This window comes from Peromyscus leucopus, chromosome 5 (genome assembly GCF_004664715.2).
Source record: "Peromyscus leucopus breed LL Stock chromosome 5, UCI_PerLeu_2.1, whole genome shotgun sequence".
In the NCBI taxonomy this organism is placed as follows: Eukaryota; Metazoa; Chordata; class Mammalia; order Rodentia; family Cricetidae; genus Peromyscus; species Peromyscus leucopus.
In genome coordinates, this window is record NC_051067.1 from 125,172,983 (window position 1) to 125,199,725 (window position 26,743).

The window sequence follows — 26,743 nt, forward strand, 5'->3', positions numbered from 1 at the left end:
TGCCTGTTGGGAACAGTTGAGGGGTTATTGGGGACTTGGGGCTGAGTGCGCTGCTCTGGAGCTAGACGGCATGGGCACCTCCCATGCTCCAGCTGTCTCTATGCTGGGGAGCCTGAGGAAAGTTGCTTAACCTCTCTGAGTCTGCTTCCCATCTTGCAAAGAAAGCTGTGGAGCCTGGGCATGAAAGATGAGTTCGCTATCAAGGTCCCAGGGATGTACTATTTATCATCGACTAGAAGCAAGAAGGCTGGAGGTCAGGCCAGGAGACAGAATAGCTAGTCCGTGAGCTCCCCTCTTCTACAAGCCCTTAGAAGCTAGAAGTAAGGCCAAAGAGGACCTGGAGGAGGAGGAGCTGAGGGAGAAGGGAGAGCTATATTCTGCTAGTCAAGGGAGAGGAGATGCCCCTGGGGTAGAAGATACGATGACCCGGCCTAGTCCTGGGAACCTCTTTTTGTTTGTTTGTTTTTGTTTTTTTGAGACAGGGTTTTCCTGTGTAGCCCAGGCTGACCTCAAACTCACAGAGATCCACCTGCCTCTGCCTCCCGAGTGCTGGGATTAAAGGCATGCACCACCACCGCCCAGCTTATGGATTTTATTTTTGAGACAGGGTCTCACTGTGCAGTCCTGGCTGGCCTCGAGGCTCTGGGAACCTCTTGAGAGCATTGTGACAAATGAGCAATTCTAGGCACAGGAAGACAAGGACAGGTGTGACAGAGGGACAGATGTCCCCAAGCCACCTGATCCTCACAGCTCCACCCAGCCCCCGACCTCCTGAGGCCTCTGGAGTCCCTTCCACTCTCTGGTTTCCTCTAAAGCCTAGCAAGTGTCAGGTGTTGATACATGGATGCTGGGACCCGGGGTCTGAGAGCAGGCTGTGTCTGCCCCAAGACACCTGGGTGGCCATAAATCCTCTCTCAGCTGGGGGCCTGGGGGAACAGGCTAAGGCTGGCATGGTGTGGGAAAGCTGGACTGCAGACCTTGAGCAGGGCTCAAAGGTGCTGAGTGTCCAGCCGTGGTGCCTGGGAACAGCGGCAGGCCCCTGTCTCTCCCTAAAAATAAGCTCAATGAGCGCCTCGGGTCATGCAGGGAGGCAACCGCATCCTCTCAGGTTCCTACTTAGCACATTTCAGCTCGGCTGATGCCCACACGTGACAGTTGCCAGAGTACAGACCCACTTCGGGGTTCTGTTGATTGAGAACTGGGGTCCTGCGGAGCAGGCCTCCCGTGAACAAAGCCACATGACTGGAAGTGGGAGAATGTGGCAGGACATGTTTTCCTCTCCCATAGTCCTCTTCACATGCTACCTGTAAACAGCCTCCAAACTTAACCTTGAATGTCTACGTTTGTTCAAATCAAAACTGCCAGACCGAGTGGGGCTTCAGCACAACACCCTCACCAGGACGGCTGCTGCAGTGCCTTACCGGCTCCTGGGTGCGCTGGCTCTGCCGAGCCTGCCTGGTGAAGCGCGAACAGAGGCCAAGGCAAAGAGAGGACACCACTAGGACTCCCAGGTCAGGCGCCACCAGCCTGGTGGTGTTAAGGATGTCCTTGAGGTCGTTCAGGCCCAGCCTGTGAGGGACAGGGAGAACAGAGTGGAACAAGGGGGTGGGGACATGCCCAGGCTATCCTTAGGACTGAGAACTCCAAAGGGAGGCTAGCAGGGGGTGAGGAAGTGATGAGGATCTTACCTTGTAACCCCTATGTGTCGAGACACCTCCCAAAGGCTGCCTGTAGAGAAAAGAGTTGAGGAAGAGGTTCCAGGCCAGGCAGGATGCCCAGTGGTTGTTCTGGTGGAAGCTAAGGGGCCCCGTGGGCATGATGGCTAGGGATCTCACGTAGAACAGAGGATCAGTGATTCAGGAATGTTGAAAATGTCATCTCTTTTGTTTGTTTATTTGTTTTTGAGACAGGGTCTCTCTTGTAGTCCTGGTTATCCTGCAACTTACTCTGTAGACCAGGCTGGCTTCAAACTCACAGTGATCCTCCTGCTTCTGCCTCCCAAGTGCTAAGATTAAAAGTGTGTGCCACCATGCCACCAATCACAGACAGAGAAACTGAGGCCAGTCAGGTACTCACGCTGCTTGGCTGGTCCATTGGCTATGAGTGGCAGGACAGAGACTCCCAATCGTGGGGGGGGGGGGGGGCTGGAAATGGCCTGTGAAGCTGGACTGGGCTCCAGAGTGGCAGGGACCTGAAACCCAGGGCTTCTACACACAAAGCTGGTGTGCAGGCATCAGCCCCTCCCTGACTAGGAGTGGAGACACTGTCCCTGGGTGTAGGGCAGGGACAGTGAGGAGTCCTCGTGTTATACAGCCACATGACTAAGCTACAAGCAGACACAGGAGGAAGATGTTGACAGGTGGGGACACCAGAAAGCCTGAGGCTGTCCCCACCTGATGCCACTCTGGGACTGGCCTGGCCCCACTGACTACGTCACTGCCAGGAATATGCGGGCTAGGCCATCTGGGTCACACATAAATCGTGGCCAGGCACCAGGGGCTGCCCATATTAGGAGAAGGCTGAGTGAGGCAGGGTGGCCCAATGAGGCTGGAGGCCTGAGGTTGCAAGCTGGCACCTCATCCCCTCTATCCCAGGACTGCTGTCCTCAAGCGCCCCTCCCCGGCTCTGCTCCTCAGGCACTTACAGTTTTGTTCCAGAAGCTGTTTCAGGTGAGGCATTGTGTAGAGGCATATCTGGAAGGCGAGGTGGGCCACCAGGAAGAGAAGGCTGAGGCAGAGTAGTGCACGAAGTAGGCGGCCTGTGTGACCTGTGGCAGGGTGGGCAGAGCAAGGATCAGTGTGGATCCTGCCTAGGCTAGCAGCCTCCTTGTCCGTGTGCCTAAGTCAGCATGGACACAGGGTCTGGGCAAGGGGACCAGCCGCAAGGAACCAAGACTCAGGGCGCCTTCCAGGAGGCAGCGGGAGCCTCCAGTGACAAGAATAGCCCACGCAGGGCACATGTTCCCTCCTGGTGCCTGGTGCACTGTTGTAACCCTGGTTTATAGATGAGGCTGTCATCCCAGAATGGGGAAGGGACTGGCAGAGACTGTTTAGGGGTCTCTGGGGAACAACTCCGGCCAGTTGCTCCACTGGCTTTGCTTCCTACTGTCCTGTTGCATGCAGAGGCACCCTGCCCCTCAAAAGACCAACACTGAACAGGAGAGACACGATTTAATCTTCTTATTTAGCTATCACAGGGATGTCAGTGCTAGGTCTTGGAAACAAGGAGGAAGAAACAAGCAGAGAATAGGAAGCCATTATCTACCACAGCCATGCCCACCTGCCCCTGCATGGAGGCTGGAAATGAGGGCATGAAGAAGGTAGTATCCCAAAGAAGGGGCCTGGGTGGTGGGGGCCAGATGTCCCCAAAGAAGTGGGTTGCCAGCTGCCTCCATCTGGGGTGTTGCAGAGCAGAAGTTTCCACAGTCATACAAAGTCATGACAAACAGGACGCAGGGCCCAGCTGCAAGCCCCAGCCTCAGGCCGCACTGAGTGAATACCTGCCCTCAGAGGTCTTATTTCACAGATTACTTCATGGGAAAGAAATAGGCTAGCAGTCAGCCATCAATCCATGGGACCCTGACACATGGGGACATACTGTGTTTGGCAGGCTATACACACACACTAAGGGCGTTCTGCAGCCCTGTTCTGCCTCTAGCCACCCTAGCCAGCCCAATCAGCAGGGAGGCCCTTGGCTGCAGACCAGGCTAAGTGGCCATAGCTGGTCAGGGCTCTGGTCCTTGCCTCTGCCCTCTGAGAGTGGGCGGGCAACTCACAGGTGGACAGAGACTGGGGCCAGCTTCTAGCTCTTCACCTGCTGGCAGTCAACCCACTCCAGCAGTCCTGTCAAGGCTACTGAGGCCATCAGCATGGAAAGCCTCAGAGCCACATGTCTCCCATGAAGGCAGCCCAGCAGCATCACACCTGTCCTCTCTCTCCCCATGGCTACCACTGCCAGTATGTCTGTCCTGTGCAGTTTCTTGGGCACAGTCCAAGTGTGTGGAATAGACTCAGAACTGACCTTGGCCCCTGCTGGGATAGCCTCATGGGTGACACCCACTCCTTTTTTTCCTCCCTGTAGTTCCCACCCCAGAAGGTGCTGGGACTCAGCCACATTGTGCGTATGGCCAGGTGCCCCTCTCTTACTGACTCCCTGAGCTAAGCCTTGGGCACCAGAGAGCAGGGTGGTACTCCAGCTGTGGCCCAAGTACTCTCCAGTGCCCAACCTCTGGGAGGGCATCGAAGGACAGAAGAGACAAGCCTGACCACAGGACAAGACCAACACCAAGAGCAGCCCTGACATCAGGGCTGGGAGGATCAGGCCCACATAGAGCTCCAGTAACATTGAGAGGTGAAGGTATGGCTGGTTTCTTCCAGAAGAACCAGAAAGGAGGGTCCTAAGGAACCTATGGTAGGTCCTGAGCGCCAGGAAGGACAGTCGCCATGTGCAGAGGTAGGAGCTGTCCCAGCTCAGCTATGAATATTACAGCATGCACCGTGGAAGATCTGTCCTACAGGGCACGGTCCTTCTTGGAAACTACATGAGAACCACAACGGCAGGGGTTCCACCATGTCTCCACATACGGGCACGTCAGGATAGATATGAGTGTGTGGGGGGGCTGTCAGAAGTGGCTCCCACTGAGATGGCATATGAGGGAAGAAGGCATGTGGTGGAGGGTGGTAGGTGATCTCAGTAATGGAAGAAGCCCCGTGGCAGTTAGAAGGCAGTGGGTCTCTGGGAGAGCCCTCCTGGGCCAGACCTTACAGAGGCAGTGGTCACAGCAGAGGCTGGAAGTGGAGTGAGGATATCTACCTGCATGTGGGGCCCAGCACCAGGAGAGAAAGAGGTGGCTCAGTGTGGCAGCCTCTGCAGGATAAAGCCCGACTTCTGGAATAACCCTGACTCCTGCAGGTGGCTGGATGGACGACTCTGGAAAGAGCTCTCCACCACCAACACCAACCAGCTGGGCAGGGGTCCTGCTGAGCCTGGGGAATCTCCACTCTCACCTGAGAGTCAGCCCTTGATTGGTCCTGGCCACAACCCCTGAGGTAGCAGTAAACCCTGCCCGTCTGACGGGAGAGTAAGTGTAGGCTCCAAGAGACAGATGAGCTCCCAGGCTTAGCCGCCCTCCCACTCACTGTCAGCACCCAGCTCCACACTGGGTCCTTCACAGACCCACCTGCCTCCATGGGCCCAGAATCTCAAAGCCCTGAGTTTCCTATCACATCACATCTGACTCCTTTCCAGGCAGGGCCTCCTCTACCAGCCTGATTGCTCCCAGCCGCTCCCCTGTGTGGTATTGTATCCCCCCAAATATTGTGCATGCTAATAAACTTATCTGGGGTCAGAGACAGAACAGCCACAATATTAAACATAAAGGATAGGCAGTGGTAGCACACGCCTTTAATCCTAGCATTCCAGAGGCAAAAATCCATGTGTTCAAGGATACAGCCAGGCATGGTGACTCATCATGCCTTTAATCCCAGAAAGCAAGCCTTTAATCCCAGGGAGTGGTGGTAGAAAGCAGAAAGGTATATAAGGCGTGAGGACCAGAAACTAGCAGCATTTGGCTGGTTAAGCATTTGGCTGGTTAAGCTTTCAGGCTTTGGAGCAACAGCAGTGCAGCTGAGATTCATTCTGGATGAGGACTCAGGCTTCCAGGCTGAGGAAACAGGACCAGCTGAGGAACTGACAAGATGAGATAGCTGTGGCTTGTTCTGTATCTGATCTACCAGCATTCACCTGGCTCAGGTTTGATTTTATTAATAAGAACTTTTAAGACTCCTGTTACACCCCTGTCCTGGGGAAGAGAGTGCATTGGACTTAGCCAAGCTCATCCAAGGCCCAGGATGACAGCCACCTTTGTTCCTGGTCACCTTTCTTTCCTACCACACACTGGACTCTGACCCATTGGCTAGATGGAAGAAGCCCATCGTCAAGGAAGGGACTGTCATCCCATACTGGGGAGGTAATACCCCTCCCTGTACCATTCAGGCAAGGAAGGGGCTCCGCACAGCAACACATACCCACCAGCAGAGAGAGATGGACTATTAATGTGCGCTTCCTAGAAAAAAACAGGAAGTGAGCTGGGGGAGGGGAGGATAGCAGACCAGGCACCTGACCTATGGCCTTGACCCTGCTGGACTTGACCCCGCTGGAACTCCCACATCCCCTGATCAGTCAGTGGAGGCTCAGAGGTGCTTCCCCATATTCTTGCCTCCTCCCCACCTTCTGGAGCCTTTCGTGCCCTGCCCGCAGTGACCGCAGCCCCCACTGGACCTCACTTGGAACAGACTCCAGCACTGCCCACCCCTGGGCAGAGACACCGCTCCACGGTATCTCATGAGCTGTCGGCAAATACTACCCTTCTAATGTGAGCTGGGCCAGGGTGGGCTGCCCAGGGTCCTCGGCAGGGAAGGGATGTCTTTGGTACATCTGACTCCACACACGGAAATGGGATGAAGAGAGCACAGGGTAGGGATCACACCACAAGTCTGAGCGGAGGCTCACCCAGCAAGGGGAAGAAGCTGGGGAAGGCCTCTCTCATCTGCTCCGGAGCAAAACATGGGTAAATCCAGAGACCAAGAAGCCAGCTGTGACCCAGCAAACCTAAGCCCCAGTCTCAGGGTGCAGGTTTCTGTCCTGGGAGGGCAAGGCAGTCTGCTCACAGGCCTGGGACCCCAGTGTCATTTGGCTACCTACCAATCAACTGTTTTGTCACCCCACTATCCCTCTCCCAGTCACAGGCCTAGGAAGTTCACACGGTCCCTAACAGCTAAGAGCCATAGAGATACCCACAGGGCAAGGCTCAGCGGAGTGAGAGGGCTTTGTAGCTTCCCAGGGCTGAGCAGGGAGAGAGACAGTGCGTCCAAAGCAGGGGATGGAATCTACACAGGGTGTGTGTTGGGGGGGGATGGGGGTTACCAAGGGACTGGTGAGGCTAAGACTTGAGCAGGCCCCCTTGGGGAGAGTAAGGAATCGGGGGTCAGAGATCTAGGGCAGCCTGGGAGGTTGGGCTTCCTCGCTCTAATTACAAGCAGGTGTCTGAGAACAGATCCCACAACAGCATGGGCTCTGATGCATCCCAACTCTGTCCTGTCGTCCTGCCTGGGACACCCAGCCCTAAGCCGATCCAGCACCTCCTCTCTGTGCAGCCCAACTTAGGCCCAGACCCTGAGAATCAGGCAGCCGCCTACGTGGGGAACAGGGCCCAGCAGTGTCAGACCTTCCAGGGGCCAGTGCCAGGGCAGCAGCTGCACAAATCATAAACGCACACAGGGCGCTCCATTCTGCACCGCCGGGTTCACATTTTCCTCTCACACCCGGAAAAACCAGGCAGCAGCATGTCCCTGAAGGGCCTCTGAGGCTGGACAGATAGACAGATGGAGGGTCGAGTGGGAAAGACTTCCCACCCTGCCTTCCAAGTCTCCCGCGTGATCCCTCCTGCCTGGCTGGGAGTCTGTACCTCCCACGGTTGATCAGGAGTGTTTCCAGCTGCTCACAGGGCATGAAACCGTCTCGAGACAAGAGGTTTCCAGAAAGGACCTGGGGACGGAGGGGCTGGACTCTGTGGTGAGCAGAGTATGGAAGCTAGACCTCCACCAGAGGCTCAACCCAGGAGAAAGGGCCCAGCGCTTAGGCTGTGTGTCTTGGAGGGATCTGGCCAAAGGCCCCAGTGGTTGTCAACACACTGCTCAGGCTGAACTCCCGAAATACCTGTCCCCGAATGCCCAAATCCTACCCATGCTCTACGACCCCTTCTGGTTCCAAAGCACCCTGAGCTGGGCAGGAGTTGCCCTTCCTGCTGTGCCCTCATTGGCAGAATGATGGACCCAAAGGCATCCCTGCCCAATCTCTGCCCCCATGCACATGTGACTCACACGGCAAAAGGGACCAAGGCAGAGGTGGGGCTGACGTCACAGCCAACTCAACAAGGGGAGACTGTCTTGGGCCATCAGTGACCGTCACCACAGAGCATCAGGAGTGAAGAGGGCTGCAGGGCCATGGGACATGGAAAGGATCCAGTTGGCCATGGTGGCTTTGAGGTAGATGGTGTCATGAGCCAAAGATGCCCCAAAACAAGACGAGACAGGAAGCTGATCCCTGGAGCCCTCTAAAAAGGCGCAGCTGGGCTCACACCCTGACTGCAGCCCCAGAAGGCACTCGGTCTGACCTCCAGCGGGTGGGTATGGCTCTCAGCAGCATGACTTGTTTCAGAAACCACTGTAAGCTCGCACTCACTGGGCCCCACAGAGCTAGGCACACTGAGTCCAGCACCTCTGAGGGCAGTGCTGAGGATGTAAATGCCTCTCCTGGGCTCCAGGCAATCACAGCCCGCTCTGATCCTGGCTGACCCACAGACACTGGTTACTACACTTGCTGTGTCTCCTGGGAGCAGGGTCTCTCACACTGATGCTAGCACTCCCCAGGTCGCTGCCATAAACTGCAGCTCTGACCTCTCCATTCAAGCCCAGGAGACAACAGAGGGCCTTCTCTACTTCAGGAATGCAGGTCAATGTGGGGAGGGGGTCACTGAGCACTTACTGTTACTGAATACCACAAAACAGACTCTGTGCACCAAAGCCATAGGTGACCAGAGCTAGTGTGAAGGGTCTCAGGAGATCCTGCCACTCTGAGACCTGCCTGGCCTGTGGTCTTCTCTCCAGGACAGTAGCAGCCTCTCCCTAATTTGCAATGGTGCCATTGTCCAGTCCCTCCTATGGACAGGACTCTGGGGCTGGCCTGCATACTGTCTATTGTTTGGAAGGCACAAAACAGTGAAAGCTATCCCTGCCCAGCTCAGACCCTGATGGAGCCCACAGCCGTCCAATTCCTTACATAGCAAGGTGGTATACGGTAGGGCCTGGCTTTCCAGAGTGATAGAGTCAAGCTGGCCAGAGCCTCCCCAGACAGAAGAAGCAATGGAGTCAGTCCTGGGAGCTTAGCTGGAAGATGATATGGACCCCAGTGCAGATCCCTAAACCTTCTACCTAAATGGGACACCAGGACCCACTAATTCCCGCTGCCTTCAAGAATGATAGAGCTGGCTCGCCACTCCACCCCCCACCCCCCTGACAAGCAGTCAGCGGGACAAAACAAAACAAAACAAAACAAAAAACCTGAGCTGGCCATGAGTCTGCAGTGAAGAAGTAACCCTCGGTCCGCTCAGTAGTTACCAGGCTGCTAAAATGGAGTCAAGTCTGTGGCTATACAGTGCTTATCCAAATACCCAGCCCCTTACCCTGTGGTCAGAGTCCCCCAAGGAGCTGGGCTCCACCCCCGCCCCCCGCCCCTGCCCCTTACCTGGTATGCTGTGTCTTGAGGGGCCTGGAAGCCAGGGCAGCAGCAGCAGAAACAGCAAATAGACCAGTGAGAGAGCGTTGAAGCGGAGCAGGGAGGCTGGAGGAGAAACAGATGGTTAGGACGTACGGCGGCGGCGGCGGCAATACGGGCAACCCTCACCCTGAGGGGCGGGCACGGGCAGTGCTGCCCCAGCGCCCCTTCCTCACCCCTGTAAGCCTGCATACCCAAGGCCTGTGCACCACAGGCAGAAAATCCATGTTCCTGTCACCAGGCACACAGGTTGTTCCCTGATACTACACGATTCTCCCAACACAATACATGCATTCACACGTGTGTACACACAAGGCTCTGACCACTCAACACACTCCTACACACACAGAACTCTGGCGTCTGCTCCTTCTTAAGTTGCTTTTCCTTCTTTTTAAAGTGTTGTCTATCGATTGGCGGGTAGCTCAACTGATGTCTGGGCCCACCAACGAACATGTGGGAAGTTACCGGGACACAGAGACTTCTGGCACCCCTCCTGGGTCTCAGTGATGGAACTAGTTGAGCAATACTTAACCTAGCTTCCCAGCACTCTGCTGGCAACTGCACCCCTGCCTGTGCCAACATAGAGCACAGCTTCCCTCTGGTAACTTCCCTAACACCCATGCTGTCCTACACTGTCCCGGTGAAGTCCGCCAGTGAGGCCAAAGAACCTGAGGTAGAAAGCAGGAACGTGGCTGGCCCCTTAGCAAATGAGTAGTTTTCTTCCCAGAAACATGGGTTTTTTTTTTCCCAGGAGACAAGGTTCTAGGACCCTGTGCAGTTCTCAGCCCCAGGGGTACTAGGCCATGCTACCTGTCCTTGGGAGTATATAATGAGCTAAACCAAAGAGATTCTACATTCTGCCGGACCCCAGCCACACACAGCGCCATTCACAAACTCTAAGCCACCTCCTTGCCCCTTCTACGACTCAGGCAATTTCAGCCTATAGAAACTGACTGCCCAAGATGGGTAGGGATAGCAGAATATGAGCTAGGAGCCAGGGTGCATCACGAACCTTGATCCCCTCCTGGACAACACAATCCTAGGACTGGACTGTCCAGCATCATCAAACCTACTTCACTATCCCACTGAGTGGTCTCCTGGGGGCATCCTCCACACTCACACTCCCCAAGTATGAGAACCATGAGCCTAACAACAGTTCTGGACAGCCAGGGCGGACCTGAACTTGGAGACAGAAATTGGCCACAGAAACAGGCTCTGCTGGAAGGATGTGGCAGGAACCCAGAGTGTGCAGTGCATTAAAAAATAAGCTGAGCCAGGTCACCTCCTCAGGGAATGGAGAACAGAGTGGCATTGCCCTCTTTGGGTCGGTGACTCCAGGAAGGACACTCCTCTGTAAGCACATCTGAATTCAGCCTGCACCCTTCCCAAAGCCCCCCAGTCTTCCTCCAGGACCACAGTGGACATAGGATGTACCCAAACTTCCAGGGGCACTTGCTGCTTCAAGGAGGCTGAGAGTTTTGGCTATGGGCAGCACTTCTCTTGGCTCCGAAGGGCCTCCCTGGAGTCAGGGTGTGGTCTTTCTCCACTATATATATTAGCAACCATGCACAGCTCAGCTCTCTTAAATCTGAAGTTTTCAACAATAATACATTTTTAAAAAATCAATTTTCCTTGCCCAAGAGGCAGGAGGGAAGTGCATTTATGGCAAAGCTTTCCAAAAATCCCTCTGCTTTTCAGCCGTATCAGGGCAGTCCCGCCCATCTTAAGAAGGCAGCACTCTCCCCTCACACCAGCCGGGATGGCTTCTTCTCCAGTCAGGTGGATGTCTACCCAGGTGTCCGTTCACTCATCCATCTGTCCACTTATCTATCTAGCCACCTGCCCACTCGTCCATTCATCCACAGGTCCCTGAGAACTTTTTCCCAACACTAATGTTACAGGTCCTGTGTCTGAGGACACTGGTTTGATCTGATATACCAGGCATGCCAGCACTGAGCCAGGGACAGGGAGCTGGGGAGAAGAATCAGTCCGTAAAGTGCTTGCCACATAAGCATGAGGACCTCAGTTCAGATCACCAGAACCCACATAAAGAGATGAAAAGCCAGGCTAGGGACATGACATGTCTCAGTGGCTTGCCACACAAGCCCGATGACCTGAGTTTGGATCACCAGGAGCTGTGTAAAAGCCAGATGCATTACTACATACACCTGTAATCCCACTGTGGTCCTGGAGGAAGACCGGGGAGCTTTGGAAAGGGTGCAGGCTGAATTCAGATGTGCTTACAGAGGAGTGTCCTTCCTGGAGTCACCGACCCAAAGAGGGCAATGCCACTCTGTTCTCCATTCCCTGAGGAGGTGACCTGGCTCAGCTTATTTTTTAATGCACTGCACACTCTGGGTTCCTGCCACATCCTTCCAGCAGAGCCTGTGATCCCGGTGCACCTGTGATCCCGGTGCACCTGTGATCCCAGTACACCTGTAGTCCCAGTGCACCTGTGATCCCGGTTCCCGGTGCACCTGTGATCCTGGTGCACCTGCAGTCCCGGTGCACCTGTAGTCCCCGTGCACCTGTGATCCCGGTTCCCGGTGCACCTGCAGTCCCCGTGCACCTGTGATCCCGGTTCCCGGTGCACCTGTACCAGGAGATGGGCAGCAGAGAAAGGAGAATCACCAGAGGCTGTCAAGCCAGTTCGCCTGGGCAAAAGCAGCAGTGAATAACAGACAAACCATGTCTCAAACAAAGTAGGAGGTGAGGACCAACATGCAAGGTTGCCTTTTGATGTGCATGCTGTGACATGCACACACCGTGTTCACACACACATGAACTTACAGATACACAGACACACTTAGATTACACAAGACAGATCGACAGACAGAGGCATAAAAGGCTGTGTGGTGGTATAGACCTATAACCTCAGCGCTGGGGAGGTTGTGGGAAACAGCAATAGGTAGATTTCCAGAGCTTGCTGGCCAGTCTAGCCAACTGATGAACTCCAAAAATAAATAAGATGGACACGGATGAGGAAGACACCTGGCTTTGGCTTCTGGCTTCCACAAGCAGAGCCCATGAAGGGCAGCCAGCATGGTGTGAGTACCAGGAAGGCTCCTGGAAGCAGAAGCATAGGCCCTGGGGAGCAGGAACAGCTGCTTTACCCGACAGCCTGCTTGTCAAGCTTAAAAGACAAACCCTGAGGCTCGCTGTGTGTAGTGGAGGTGGTAATGGGGGAGGGCTAGGGTTCAACTGCTATAAAGTTTGATGGCCAGCAGTGACATCATGTGAAGATGTGCCTAAGGCCACTGCACTATACACTCAAAAATAGGTTAAGATGGTAAACTTCAGGGATGTATGTTTTACCCGAATAAATAGGAATAGTGTTCAAAATCTGTGAAGGATTCCAGAAGGCAGAGATCCAAGATGGCAAAGGATAGGAACAGGTCCATGCCTGGTCTACTGGCAATAAGGAAATGAGAGATGGGCCAACGAACTTGAGGTCTGGCCTCCCCACCACTCCCAACCCCAGGTGGGGCCAAGAGAACCCTAAATAAATAGCTATATGTGCCAAAGGTAGGAAATTCAAGGTGAGGCACCAGATACCAGGCAGAGGGTAATGCCCTGCCCCGAGGGCCATATTCCCTGCCTCAGCCACACAGGTGAGCTTGGGAGAGGTACAAGCCCTGAGTTCTTACCTTTCTCCTCTCTTTTCCTCCTCTTCAGTGCAGAGCTGGCCCATCACTGCACATTTAAACAAAGGCTACATCTAGAGACACCTTCTACCCCAACACAAGCAAACAGGCTCAGAAGGGTAGAGGGCAAACCTTGAGATTCCAGGGTCTTGGGTGCCAGGGTGTCTTGGAAGGTAGCCGCCCATACCCTGAGAGCAGCCACCCTGCTGTGACAGACTCTGAGACTCAGGTGCCTGGGTCTGGCTAGTCTTCCTGATTCTATCATCTGCCACCGGCCCTGTGAGGAGGCTGGTCTGAGCAGACAGGTAGCCATGTCTGGAAGATGTGAGCAGGGAAGGCTGAGCCTGTGGCTGCAGGGCCTGCTATGGACGGAGCAAGGAAAGAGGCTTTGTGAGCTGATTTCCAGCCATCATTCCTCCCAGATTATCATGCCTCAAGAGCTGTATGGGGCAAGAAGCCTGCCAGGAGAGTGACCCCTGGGCCAGCATGGAGCCAAGGCAGAGTGGTGCGTTCAGAGGAAGCCCTGGCTTCTGGGAAGGGAGGAGAGAGTACTAACATAGCCAGGCTGTGACAGGGTACCCGTGTTCCCAGGTGCTCCCCTGTCCTGGTGGGGTTATTGGCTGAAGCACACTGATGGGATTGTCATAGCCGTGACTTTAACTGTGCCAAGGCCAGAGGTGAGGCACCGTCACAGGCGGCCTGGAGGGACCAGCCTTGCTCTTTCACTTGAAGATTAGCTGCAGCTCCATGGCTGGAGGGGTCATGGGGGACAAAGACATTCCTAAAGGAGTATAGAGCCTAAGCCTGCTCTGGTGGAGCTGCTGAGCAAAGCCTGTGATTTCACAGGAAACAGGCCTTTCCTGAGCCAGCAACAATAGGACAGACAGAGGCAGGAAGGGCCCCTTGCAGGCCAGCACATGCTTAACCCTTTACAGACTCTCACCCTACAGCACAAAGCTGAAGACCCTTGCTAGCATCCACCCTGGGTCCTCAACCAATGGCTGGGGGTACTGAAGTCCGCAGGATGGTTCCCCTGGCCTCTGAGTGACCCAGAGCATAGCTGACCTTTGCCCTTAGTGGGAACTGAGTCAGGAAGGGAGGGTTAGGGGGTAACAGGACCACACACGACTTCTAGAGTGTTCCACACAGAAGGCTGATTACCACCCCTCTTCCCACTGTGTGCCGGAAGACAGGCCTGCAGATAGGGTTGTGAATGGGACCTCAGCTACTCAAGATCCTGTGACTATGTGGTTCCTAGCAACATCCCTCAGCCTGGCCCAAGTTCTAGGGAAGAGATGAGGATCCATTGGGCCTCCTGGACTCACCACTCCATGCAGGCTCTTTGGGCAAGCTGCTCCTCACCCAGCTCTCAGTCTCCTCTGCGGTGCAGAGGGAGCCAAGCAGGACAGCACAGAGAACCATCATGCACGGGCATCTCATATGCCTCTGCTCAAAGAAGTCTCATGGTGGCCCCAAGGCAAGTGCCAGACTCATTTGTAAATGGCTCCGGAAATGGAATGCAGCCTGAACCACGAGGCCGAACTGCTGGGAGCTTCCCCTGCCACAGCCAGTGCTAGACAGACAGCAGGAAAGGTGTGGAGAGGCAGCAGCCAGAAGGACCCAGAGACAAACGGGCCCCTTAGGGGCTGGGCAGCAGGGGCAGAATATAGTGAAGGCTCACACAAGGTATATCCTTGTCTGCACTGACAGGAAGCTGACTCGCCCAGGCAGAGACAAGCTTCTTGTGTGAAAACACTATGGAATCCTCAAGGGTGTGGAAGACACTTCAGCCTTAACACCACGGCCCAGCAGGGACACAGGGTTGAGTGTCTCATATAATCCCCCACCCTACCTGCAGAAGAGACCATCTATTCCTCATTCCCTCTAGGCTACCTGCCTCTGAGAACAAAGCAGAAGGTGCATGGGAGGAGAGTACCTCCAGGCCAAAAGAATGCCTGGTAGGAGCTGGGCAAAGGCCCTGGCAGAAGGGACCAGGCTAACCCAAAGAACTGCAACCCATTTCCAGGGCAGGGCAAGGCAGGGCCTGTCTGGGACACTGGGACAACCACAGTCTCAGCCCTGGAGGAAGTGGTGTCTAGGCTGGCAAGGAACTGTAAGGCAGATCAGGGTCTGGAGTCAGCCAGCCCTACAGGGTCTGGCGTCCCTAAGGCCAGCAGTCTAGCTATGTGACAGCCTTGTCCAGGGCTGAATAGAGCCTCTTCTAAGAAAACTTGGGTCCCATAGATGGGCACGCTGTCTAGAGAGCCGTAGCTGCCAGGCTGAGAGAACCGCTGCAAGGTGTGTTAGGCGCCCAAGAGTGGCCTATGCCCCCAGAATACTCCTTCTTGGAGGGACAGCATCTGCCCCATCCCATGGCATTGCACAAAGGCCTGTACAATGCCACACTCTGCCAAGCATCTGGCACAGTCCAGGGATGGGTATCAGTCCCACAAGTATCCCCAAAAGCTGGGGTCTTCAAGGATCAGAGACAGGGATCAGAGGAAGCAATCTCCATGTTTCGGAGTCCATCTGATCAGTGTCCTGACACATCGGTGGCCAGCGCTGACCACCACTGGAGCTGAGCAGCTGACGGATCATTAGGACCTCCGAGTGCAGTCCCGCCCTCAAGCCCTGGGCATCTGCCCACACAGTGTACCACAAAGAGCCTAGTCACCAATGGCTGAACTAAGTGCCCTGGGTGAGTCCCTGTCCCTGGTGTGGTTTGTGTGTACTTGTGAGAAGGAAGAAGAACGAGACAGGCAAAGGATCTTTCAGGACTAAGGAAAGACCAGATTTTCGGTTCAGACCCACAGAGGCCAAGCAGAGTCCTGGGACAGGAGGGAAGCACACATGCGATGAGGGGCCACAGCAGCCCAGGAGCCCACGGTGTGCCTTTGGGGTGAGTGGGACTGTGTCTAAATGACTTCTGAGAACGGCCACTAGAGAGGGCTCTGGTCACTGTAACCTGCACACTGGGTGAGGCTTGCTGGGGCCCTTCAGTGTGGAGGTGAGGATATAGTCCACGCTGGACACAGCAGGGAGGCAGGCGGTCAGAACGAGGTGATAGGAAGAGGTATGGAGAGCAGGACTAGAACACCCAACTGGACCCAGCCCTTCCTTTTTCCTCTTCTGTAAAAAGTGCCAAAGGCATGGTGCCAAAAAAGGGCTGGGCTCTGAACCTGGCTGTGCCCACCCCTGGGGCTGGGCGCCTGAGACAGTAGGAACAGGGAGCCTGTGGGGGAGCCCAGGACAGTAAGTGACCTTGGCCCACCTAGCTCTACTCCAGCAGACGGTCTGGGAAGCAGGAAAGTCCAGAGCCAGTCCATGTGAGTGTCGCAGACTCCAGCCACCCCAGAAGACGCCTCAGGGAGGCCTGGTCAGCTAGCTCAACCATCTCCATTTCCCTAACCAGCCAGGCGGGATAGGGCAGGGGAGGGATAGAAATATGTCCCCTCCATCCCTTGGCCTCACGCCTACAAACAACCCAGGCTGCTTCCCCAGGCAGGGGCTGCTCTGGCTTTTCCTCCTATTGTCAGTAAGGGACGATGGTGCTCACAGCTCCAGGACAGGTGCAGGCCTGATTTCCTGCCCGGCATTCAAGATCCTTACTGTAGGCCCCCATGTGACCACCTAACCTTGTGGGCTTTCTGTTGCTCTTCTACAAGCCAATGTGCTGTCTGTAGCCCAGCCTTGGCTGGGGCAGTGCCCTGGCCTCCCCTTCTTCTTCCTGTTGTCTATCATGCAGCTCACCGAGGCTGGTGTCCATCACGCTGGCCTATAGAAGCTCATATACGACTGTTTTTCCTCTGGCCTCTGCCAGGAAACAGCATTTTGAAAACAAACAGCTCACTGTCACCACTCTAGGCAACCTGGAGAAACACAGCTGTGGACCTGCAAGAGGTGACAAGCCCGGCAACCAGGGCAAAAAATCCAGCAACAGCCTTCGTGTCCACCGGTATCCCAGACCGTGGGGCATAGAGCAGCAGGGCCCCCCACAAACGGGACACACCCTGCAAAACTGACGCAGCAGGGCGCGTGGACGCCTCACAACTGTTTGACAGCCACAGAGAAGGCCAACCTATCTCACATTGCTTAGTCGCTCTTCGAAAGTCCCACCCGCCCCTACCTGGGGGGCTCCTGCGGGCATACTGTGCTAGGCACAGCACCTGAGAGGTGGCACACACTTCTGAGCAAACGATGCAGACAGGGTGAGCCAAGTTCATCCATTGAATCCTTTATGTGAAAGCTAAACCACAGCACTAGAGAAATGGCTCAGCAGTTGGGGATTTAGCTCAGTGGTAGAGCGCTTGCCTAGCAAGCGCAAGGCCCTGGGTTCGGTCCTCAGCTCTGAGAGAAATGGCTCAGCATTGGCTGCTCTTCCAGAGGACCCAGGTTCAGTCCCTAGCACCCACATGGCAGCTCACAACCATCTGTAACTGCAGTTTCAGAGGTCTAATGCCCTTTTCTGGCCTCTGCAGGCACCAGGAATGTATGTGGTGTGCAGATATATATGCAGGCAACACCTCCATACACTTAAACCAAAAATTTGAATTGAAAATAAATAAATAAATAAATGTAAACAAGAAACTGCCCATGTATCTGATCTTTGTAAGTAGACAGGAAGGCTCAGAGGGTCCCCATGACCTCTGTAGAAGGGGGCCCAGGGTCTTCTCACTAACACCTCTCCTTGGGGCTGGTAAAATGGTTCAGTGGGTAAAGGCCAAGCCTGATGACCTGAGTTTGATCCTCACGTCGCACACAGTGAGAGAACTAACTACCAGAATCTGTCCTCAGACCTGCACAACCATGCTGTGACACACCCATACCACACACCTATACATACACACATGATAAAATAAAAATAAGTATAATTTTTTAAGAAGTTGGAATTTGACATCTCCTTTTCTCAGGAAAAGAATGCTGCCACAGATTACTAGAGTGGTTCCCACATGAACTGACTGGGAAAACAGTTTTGTGGTCAGGCTGAGCCGTCTGGCCCTGTCTGTCCTTCACAGAGGGGGATAGGGCAGGGAAGGCCGCAAACTGTCTTCCTCCCAGAGCACACAGCGGCTACCAGACTGGCATCCTTCCTGGTTGGGCCTGGTGGCTCAGGCCTGAGATCCCAGGGTGCTCAGGCAGGAGGCTCACAAGTTCCAATCTCACCTGGGATACCCAGCAAGACTCTGCCTCAAAATAAAAAAGGGCTAGAGACCAGGTGTGTGTGCCTATAACCTCAGCACCTGGGAAGTCAAGGCAGGAGGGTCGCAAGGTGAGGTCATCCTTAGCTATCTAGGGAATTCAAGACCAGCTTGGGTTATACAAGACCCGACTGGAGACCTGGCCCGGGGTGTCAGTGGTACGGTACTTGCCTAGCATGTGTGAAGCTCCAGGCTCAACCGCCCAGTCCACGAAATACATATTGAGTAAACAGAACACACGAGAACACAGATCTCCAGACCTAGGTGAGCACCCTGCTAGATCCTGCCTTCTGCTATGCCAGCTGGCCATACGGGGTGCCAGGGAGGACCAGATAACTGCTGCTGAGCAGTACAGCTACAGGACTAGGGGTCCTGATCCACACCCTGGCTGCTCCCCACAACCGCTGGAATTCCCGGTTGCCTGTCTGCCTTATTTGGCTGGGCTGCAACCATAAACACTTCTGTGTGAGGCTTCTGCCAGTGGGTGGGGCCAGGCAGAGGAGGAAGAGGAATGGAGAGGACGTGGCAGAGGATTCCGGAGGCAGCTAGGTCAGCTCTGCTCTTTGCTGGAGCAACTCAGACTATGGTGTCAGTGGAGCTCAGTGGCCACACCTGCCACCCCCAGGGAGGCAGAGGACAAAAAGTTAAGCCAAACCGGGCCCAGAGGGTTCTGGTCAATCTCCCTTCCTGGAAGAGGAGGGTTAGTTCAGTCAGCTGAGGGCACATGAAGAAGCCAACTGCCCGGGTATGTCCCTAAAGCTTGGGATTAAAGCTCGTATCTGGGTTAGTGTGTGCAGAATGGCCAGATATCTTAGCCCCTTGAGATCAGACCCAGGTGGGGCTAGCAGGAAGGAGGGTCAGGCCTACTCTGCAACTTCCTCTGGTCATTTGAAGTTGTCCTCATTCCTCACTTGTCACCTCTACAGCCCCAGGCAGACATTGAGCCTGGCAGTCATGTGAGCGCCCCATAAGAAGGCCACGGGGACCTGGGCTCCACCTTCTACACCCAAAGCCCACCCCACCCACACCAGCAGGGACCTCTGGCCCTTGGATATTTCAGAGCTGCCTACAAACTGTTCAGAGATCTATTTGATCTGGCTGGCCCGTCCATGGTGCCATTGCTGACCTGCGCTAGAGATGATGGCTGGAGACAGGGAAGACAGGGAGGTTGAGAATGCCTAGCTCTTCAGGATACAAATTAGCCTTGGTGGTGCACGAAAATCATTTCAAAGCACATTGGGGTTATGGAGCGCTAAGCATGCCAGGACTGATGCCCACGGGAGAAAGCTGAGACAATAGGGCAGAAGGAATAGGCACGTGGACCAGTCCCAGAGGAGTGAGCAGAGGGGTCAAAGTAGGAGCTGCCCCAGCCTGGGCAGCGAGGGTGGAGAGAGGCACAGGAACATGGTGTTACCTACTTGGAGCCCAGCCAAACAGCCCAGGGCTCTTTGGAGCATTTAATTACCACGGGGTTCCGGGGGTTTAATTAATGCCATGTCTGGAAGAGGTGGTTTCATGGCTCATCTGACCTGCACGGGGCAGGTTGAGTCATTCTGGTTCTCCCTCCGCATCACAGTTCAATGGTCAAGGCTGAGGGTGGTCTGGTAGCAAGAGTAAGTACAGTAGGCAGAGGGACCCATAGTCACACACTCCAGTCTGGACAGCTAGCCACCTTCCTCTGTCTCCCTCAGCCCACAGTGACCCTGTGATACTTTGAGGAAGCTGCAGGGCCAGAGAGGGCTGGCCGCAGACAAGGTGGCCATGCAGGTGGCAGCAGTAGTCCCAAGCTGAAGATGGACACACGGAGGAGGTGGGAGGGTGGCCACTGCCCAGGGAGCTGGATGTGGCCCACCAGGCACTGGTTACGAGCCTCTCAGCTTCTCACTAACCTGGGGCAACTCCTCAGCACCCACTCATAGGTGACCAGAGCAGAGCTGCTGGAGGAGGTGGGTTCCCCAGGAGGCCAGCAGGAAACGGTTTGGCACTGAATCCCAGCTCACAACCAGGGCTGCATCAGGCAGAGAGGGTAAAGATAACACAACAAGCTGCTGCTGGCAACCTGGCAGCAGAGACCAGTGGATGCAGGGCTGTCTGCCTCCCATCCCAAACTTCTCAGGCCACCCAGAGACCAGAGATACAGAAGACGGGAGAGGAGACTTGACCGTGATAGACTCCCTTACAGCAGAAGCCAGGTTGGTCCCTGTTAGGTGGCTATGTCCTGCCCAGGGACCCTGCCCACAGCCTCCCCCACCAAAAACCACACTGCCCACCATACAGAGGCATAGTCTGTACTCTACGCTAGTCCCTTGGAGGTTTGGGACTGGAGACACCCCAAGCTGACCTACCCACGGGAGACACCTATCAACAAGTAAAAGAGAACTTCAGGATTGATCTCCACAGTATATAAAGAACTCAAGAAACAAGACATCAAAATACTGAACAGTCCAACTAAAAAATGGGCTAAAGAGCTAAACAGAGAATTCACAAAACAAGAACTACAAATGGCTGAAAGACATTTAAAGAAATGCTCAACATCCTTAATCATCAGAGAAATGCAAATCAAAACAACTCTGAGATACCACCTTACACCTGTCAGAATGGCTACGATCAAAAACACCAATGACAGTCAATGTTGGAGAGGATGTAGAGCAAAGGGAACACTCCTCCACTGTTGGTGGGAATGTAAACTTGTACAACCACTGTGGAAATCAGTATGGCGGTTTCTCAGAAAATTAGGAATCAAACTACCTCAAGACCCAGCCATCCCACTCTTGGGCATATACCCAAGGAATGCTGATTCATACCATAAAGATACATGCTCAGCTATGTTCATAGCAGCACTATTTGTAATAGCCAGATCCTGGAAACAACCTAGATGCCCGTCAATGGAAGAATGGATGAAAAAAATGTGGTACATATACACAATGGAGTACTACTCAGCAGAGAAAAACAATGAAAGCATGAAATTTGCAGGCAAATGGATGGAACTAGAAAAAATCATCCTGAGTGAGGTAACCCAAACCCAGAAAGACAGTCATGGTATGTACTCACTCATAAGTGGATTCTAGATATAAAATAAAGAACAATCAGACCACAACCCATAGAACCATAGAGGCTATATATATAGCATGGATGTCCCTAGGACGACTGTGGCTTATAATAAATTTCGGATTTACTCAATTATTGAAAAAAAAATAGCCAAACGAATGGAAACACATGAACTATGAACCAAAGGCTGAGGGGCCCCCAGCTGGATCAGGCCCTCTGAATAGGTGAGACAGATGATTGGCTTGATCAGTTTGGGAGGCAACTAGGCAGTGGGACCAAGTCCTGTCCTGAGTTGGCTGTTTGAAACCTGGAGCTTATGCAGGGACGCTTGGCTCAGTCTGGGAGGAGGGGACTGGACCTGCCTGGACTGAGTCTACCAGGTTGATCGCAGTCCTCGGGGGAGGCTTTGCCCTGGAGGAGGTGGGATTGGGGGGTGGGCTGGGAGGGAGGGGAGGGGGTGGGAGGGGGGAGAACAGGGGAACCCGTGGCTGATATGTAGAACTGAATGATATTGTAAAATAAAATAAAAGGAAAAAAAATAAATAATTCACCTAAAAAAAAAAGAGAGAGAGAGAGAGAGAGAGAGAGAGAACTTCAGGGCACAGGGTGGGCCATATTCCGTATCAGTCATCCAATCCTCGCCACCCACCTGTGAGTCTTTCCCTTCCAGGAGGGAAGAAGCCGGACACATCTGCAGCCATCTCTACGGGCTGCCGCAGGTAAACAGGCCTGGTGCAGCATGGGCAGGGCCCCAGAAGTACATGGGTCCCGGACAGTCCTTATCCTAGTTGGGAGGGAACGAGTCCTGCAGAACTGTCTCTGCTAAAGGAGACACCCTCCTCCCAGAACCCCTGCAGCTCAGTGGTCTTTGGTCTCAGCAGGAAGACTAGAAAGGAAGGGGCCACTGCTAGCCCTGTACAGTGTGCCATTAACAAATTTAGCCTCAGACCTAGAACTGTTCCCTTAACATACTGTGAGTTCTCCAGAGCCTAAAACAAGCACAATAAGCCACCCCCAGAGCCTCTACGAGGGTCAGCCCTATCCACAGCCCTCGCCTGACCACAAGTCACCCCTTCCCAGATCCTCGCTACTCAAGCCTCTCAGGGAGAAGAGCTCCTACTACCTTGAAGGAAAAGTGTATCTGGGCCTCAAAGCTGAGCCGTGAAGGGCACAGGGCTGACCTGCCAAGGCATCACATGATTTACACAGGGCAGAGAAGTAAGGATCCAGCAGTCTACAAAAGGCTTTTCTGGGTAGAGCCTTCCCTTCCCTACCCAATGCATTCTGTCAGATGAGGGAAACTGAGGCACAATGGGCATGGCCCCTCCACAGCTTCAGCTGTTCTTCTAGACACCGAACTCAGACTAGGATTGTCTAAAGAAACAAAATTCAAACAAACAAACAAACAAGAAACAGGCCAGGGCACTATCAGTTCCTGGATCCACTGGCAACAAGCACACATGTGCCTCGGGCTCTTTCCTCGGGACACACAGACCCTGGGACCCCAGTATATACAGCCCACTTGGACATTCACATAGCCCCAGGTTATCGTGGTCAGTGGTCGATTCCAATTCCATAATTCTCCAACTACAGCCATCTGAGAGCATCACAGTGGGTGCCATGGAAGAGACACTGCCCAGGACCTGAGTTTGGGTGTGGGGCCTGATGATACCCCATGTCCCAGGTTGTGATTCAAACCTGCCCAGGGCCCAGCTGGTAAGTATAGCACAATGAGCAAACAGTAGCTCTTGAATGCTCAGTGATGGCATCAGTTGGATCCCAGGAGCCTCGGGGGCTTTGGTGACGGCCTGCCTGAGTATCTAAGGGGCTCCTTGGTGAGCAGAGCAGGCTCCAAACTGACGGGTAAGCCCCTGTGTCTCTACGAACCTGGAAAGGGCAGTTGTAGCCCCACCTCTTCTCTCTCTGGGAGGGTGGGAGGGGGTCGTCTGAGAAGACATGTATGGGGAGGTCTCCTGGGCAAAGTGCTGAGCACCTCCATTCACTTGCTGGGCGGGGAATGGGTCACCACAGGCAATTTCCCCATAGAGTGGACAGCACATTCCAGAAGCCTCTTGAACCACACTGATTAGCATGGAAGGGCTGGCCTTGAGCTCTGGGTAAACAACACAGCTCCTGATCTGGAGGCACTGCCCCCAGAATTCCAAGCTGCCAGAAGGCAGGATTTCTCACTGCCAGCTCTAAGCAGGGTACCTGAGAAGGGCGGAGAGGCTTTGAGAACCTAGACAACAGTTGGGGTTCTGCAGCTCCAGGCCCCTAGCCCTCTCTGAGCCATCCATCACCACACCCCCATGCTCATATTCTGTAGCATAAGCCTGGGCCTCACAATTCTCACAGCAGAAACCCACCTAAGGCTGACATTAGATAGGGACTATGAGTCAGTATGGGAGCCAGATCTGCCACAAATACAGGTCAGGTGTGGTGGTGCACATCTATCATTTTGGTACTAGGGAAGTTGAGGCCGGAGAATTATTATGACTTTTTTTTTTTTTTTTTTCAGCTTAAATGAGATGCAGGCAGTTGACTTTTTTTATTTTTGGTCTTTAACGGCTGAGCCATCTCTCCAGCCCAGGAACTGACTTTAAATGCAGCTTGTGACCTTGGGCCAGAAAAGCACGTGGATTTTCCCACATTGGTATGTTGGGTTCTAGTCCGCCACTTTCATTTCTGTGAACATATTGCAGTCAGTTTCTCCCTCTTTCTCCCCTCCCCTCTTCCTTCCTGCTTTCCCTCCCTTCTTCCCTCTCCTCCCCCTCCTGTTTTTGTTCCTTCTCCTCTTCCTCCTTCTTATTATGACTTTAAAGCTAGCCTAGTTTACATGGAAAGTGCCAAGCAAGCTTGGGATACAAGTTGAGACCCTGTCTCAAAATAAACAAAAACAACGAGAGTAACCTCAATACCCAGGGCAGACTGATTCTGGGACCCTTGAAGGCCCAGAGCAAGGCGCTCATGCCCTTCAATAAAATGGTTTGCACAGAACCTATGGCCATCCTCCCTTCTCTGGTACTCTAAGTCACCTCTGGATGACTTACAATACCTAACACAACATAAACGCAGCACAAACAGTCGTCAGGTTCAGCTGTTCTGAGAATAATGACAAGAAAAACAATCCGAACAGTTTAGTGGAGAGGCAATTACCATAACCTCAGAGCAGAGGAATGAGACTCGAGGTTCACAGAGGCAGAATTTGCAGATATGAGGCCTAACAACACAGGAGTTTCCCAGTGGGTCATGTGGCTACATGTAATAAGGAACAAGGAGAGCCAGGCCTGGTGGCGCACGCCTTTAACCCCAGCGACCTGGGAGGCAGAGGCAGGCAGACTTGAGTTTGAGGCCAGCCTGGTCTACAGAGTGAGTTCCAGGACATCCAGGACTACACAGAGAAACCTGTGGGGGGAGGGCAAGGAGGAGCAAGATGACCCGCCTTTAGGAGTCCATGGTTTCCCAGGGCCATGGTGGACAATAAACCAGTACATATAGGGAGCGTCACAAGATGGGCTCCCTGGGGGCACTGAAGCAACACATGGTGACAGGAAGGGCCTGGACTGTGGGACTTCAGCAGACAAAGCTTCAAGTGTGAAGGGGATGGGGCAGAACTTGCAGTGAGGCACGTCGATCACAGAACAGGACCCCTCCCTGGGTGCATGGCCACGAGTCCCACTATCTGTCCTGCTTTGCCCAGGTAAAGCATCACCCATCCTATAGGGCACAAGTCCTCAGGGTGGGGTCTCCAGCCATGCCTCACATGAGAACCCGTGGAAATGTGGAAGCTCAAGTGTCTTCGTTGCTTTTCTCTTGCTGTGATGAGACACCATGACCAAGGCAGCTTACAGAAGAGAGTTTAGTCGGGCTTAGTGGGGGTCAGAGTCCCTGACCATCCAGGCAGGCACGCAGGGATGGCGCTGAAGCAGTAGCTGAGAGCTTACATCTGATCTAAACGCATGAGGCAGAGAGCTGACTGGGAATAACCTCAAAGCCCGCCCCAGTGACACATCTCCAACAAGGCTGCATCTCCTCATCTTTCCCAAACAGTTCGACCAACTAGGAACCAAGTATTCAAACACGTGAGTCTATAAAGGCCATTCTCATTCAAACCACTAATCCTAGGGTGCTCTCCCTGGCTCCCTTGAGGAAGAGAGACAGGGTACAGGCTACGCTTCTAACCAACTAGTTCTGTCTGCATGGTATTACCAGCACATCCCACAGCAGGCTGCCCAGAGCCACAGCTGCGGGCAAGACAGGGAGACTAGAGCCGCCTCTGATTAACTCCACTAGCAATAACCTGTAGCAGTTTGTCCCAGAAAGGTAATGGGCTCCACAGGAGCTCTGGTACCTGGAAGCCCTTTGGCCACCACTCATTAGGGCCATGGTTTCCTTCAAGATGTGGTACCTGGCCTAAGCAGCTCCAGCCTCCTCACATTTCCATGCAGCTTTGGCTGAGACTCCTCCAGGTTGTACACTGACTCAGACCACTGAATCAGCCCTGTGATTCACCATAGTACCTCTTGGCCCATTCAGCCCACCTTATGTAAGCTATCCAGGGCCTGGTCATAGGCCATCCAGCTCTCCGGGGCCTCCCCTGCACCTTGGAGGAATGTTACCTGACTGCCTACTGCTGCTAGCACAGCAGGAAATAACCACTGGCCCAGTAAGTCCCTGGTGAGGGAAGTCCCCTGGCCAGGCACCCCTTCCAGCCCAGGCATCTACATCACTTCTGTGTTTTCAGCAGGAAAGTGGCATCTGGTCCCCTCACCTCCCAGCCACGCCTTGTTAAATGGCAGCACGGGACATATGGACAGACAACATAAACAGAGATGATAGGTAGCAGATGTAAAGATGATGAATGGATGGACAGATGATAGACAGACGACAGACAGACAGACTATAAGCAGATAGATGATAAAGACGGATATAGGAACACACCTTTCTGAAACTGCAACAGGTGACCCCTCCCTAGCACCAGCACCCCAGCATGGCCTCAAGGGGGAACAGCATGAGATGGGCCCAAGGACGGCCACCAACGGGAGGCCTGGACCCAAGTGCTGCTCTCAACAGCTGTGACCACAGGCAGGGTGGCAAAGTGCTGGGCCCCGCATGTATTGTGGATAATCTTGTAAAGTGACCAAGGGGAAAAAAATCAATAATATCAGCTCTAACAACCAGATTGGTGGCCATACCTGGTCCCACCCCAACAGTGCAAGATGGCACTGAGGGCCTGCTGAAAACATGGGCCCAGCAAGCAAGCCTTAGTTTCCCCCCTTCATGAAAGACCCCTGGCCAACTCTCAGAATACTTTGTGGCCTTAGTTTTCGAGATTTTAAAATAAAGAAGAAATGAGAGTGGGACACACTCACTGCTGTTACACCTTCTCCATCAGAACCAACTGAAGCTGGTGCTGTCCACCTGCCTCCCACAGTCCTCTTGCCCCCCCCCCCCAGAATCCTCCCAGGGAACTGCTTCTGCACTGAGACTTTGCCCAGGGTCCCTTCCAAGGGCATTCCA

At 53.9% G+C, this 26,743-nt stretch overlaps 1 protein-coding gene across 3 annotated transcripts in view; it reads right to left on the reverse strand.

Moving 5' to 3' along the window:
• Piezo1 (piezo type mechanosensitive ion channel component 1) overlaps window positions 1-26,743 on the reverse strand; it is a 69,463-nt gene that overhangs the window by 23,994 nt on the left and 18,726 nt on the right. For all 3 annotated transcript variants that reach the window (XM_037206329.1, XM_028880847.2, XM_028880846.2), the window contains exons 2-5: window positions 9,304-9,399; window positions 2,645-2,767; window positions 1,689-1,728; window positions 1,422-1,569 (exon numbers count right to left, since the gene is read on the reverse strand). In XM_037206329.1, the coding sequence (XP_037062224.1) occupies window positions 1,422-1,569; window positions 1,689-1,728; window positions 2,645-2,767; window positions 9,304-9,399 (407 nt within the window). The remainder of the gene's footprint in view (window positions 1-1,421; window positions 1,570-1,688; window positions 1,729-2,644; window positions 2,768-9,303; window positions 9,400-26,743) is intronic.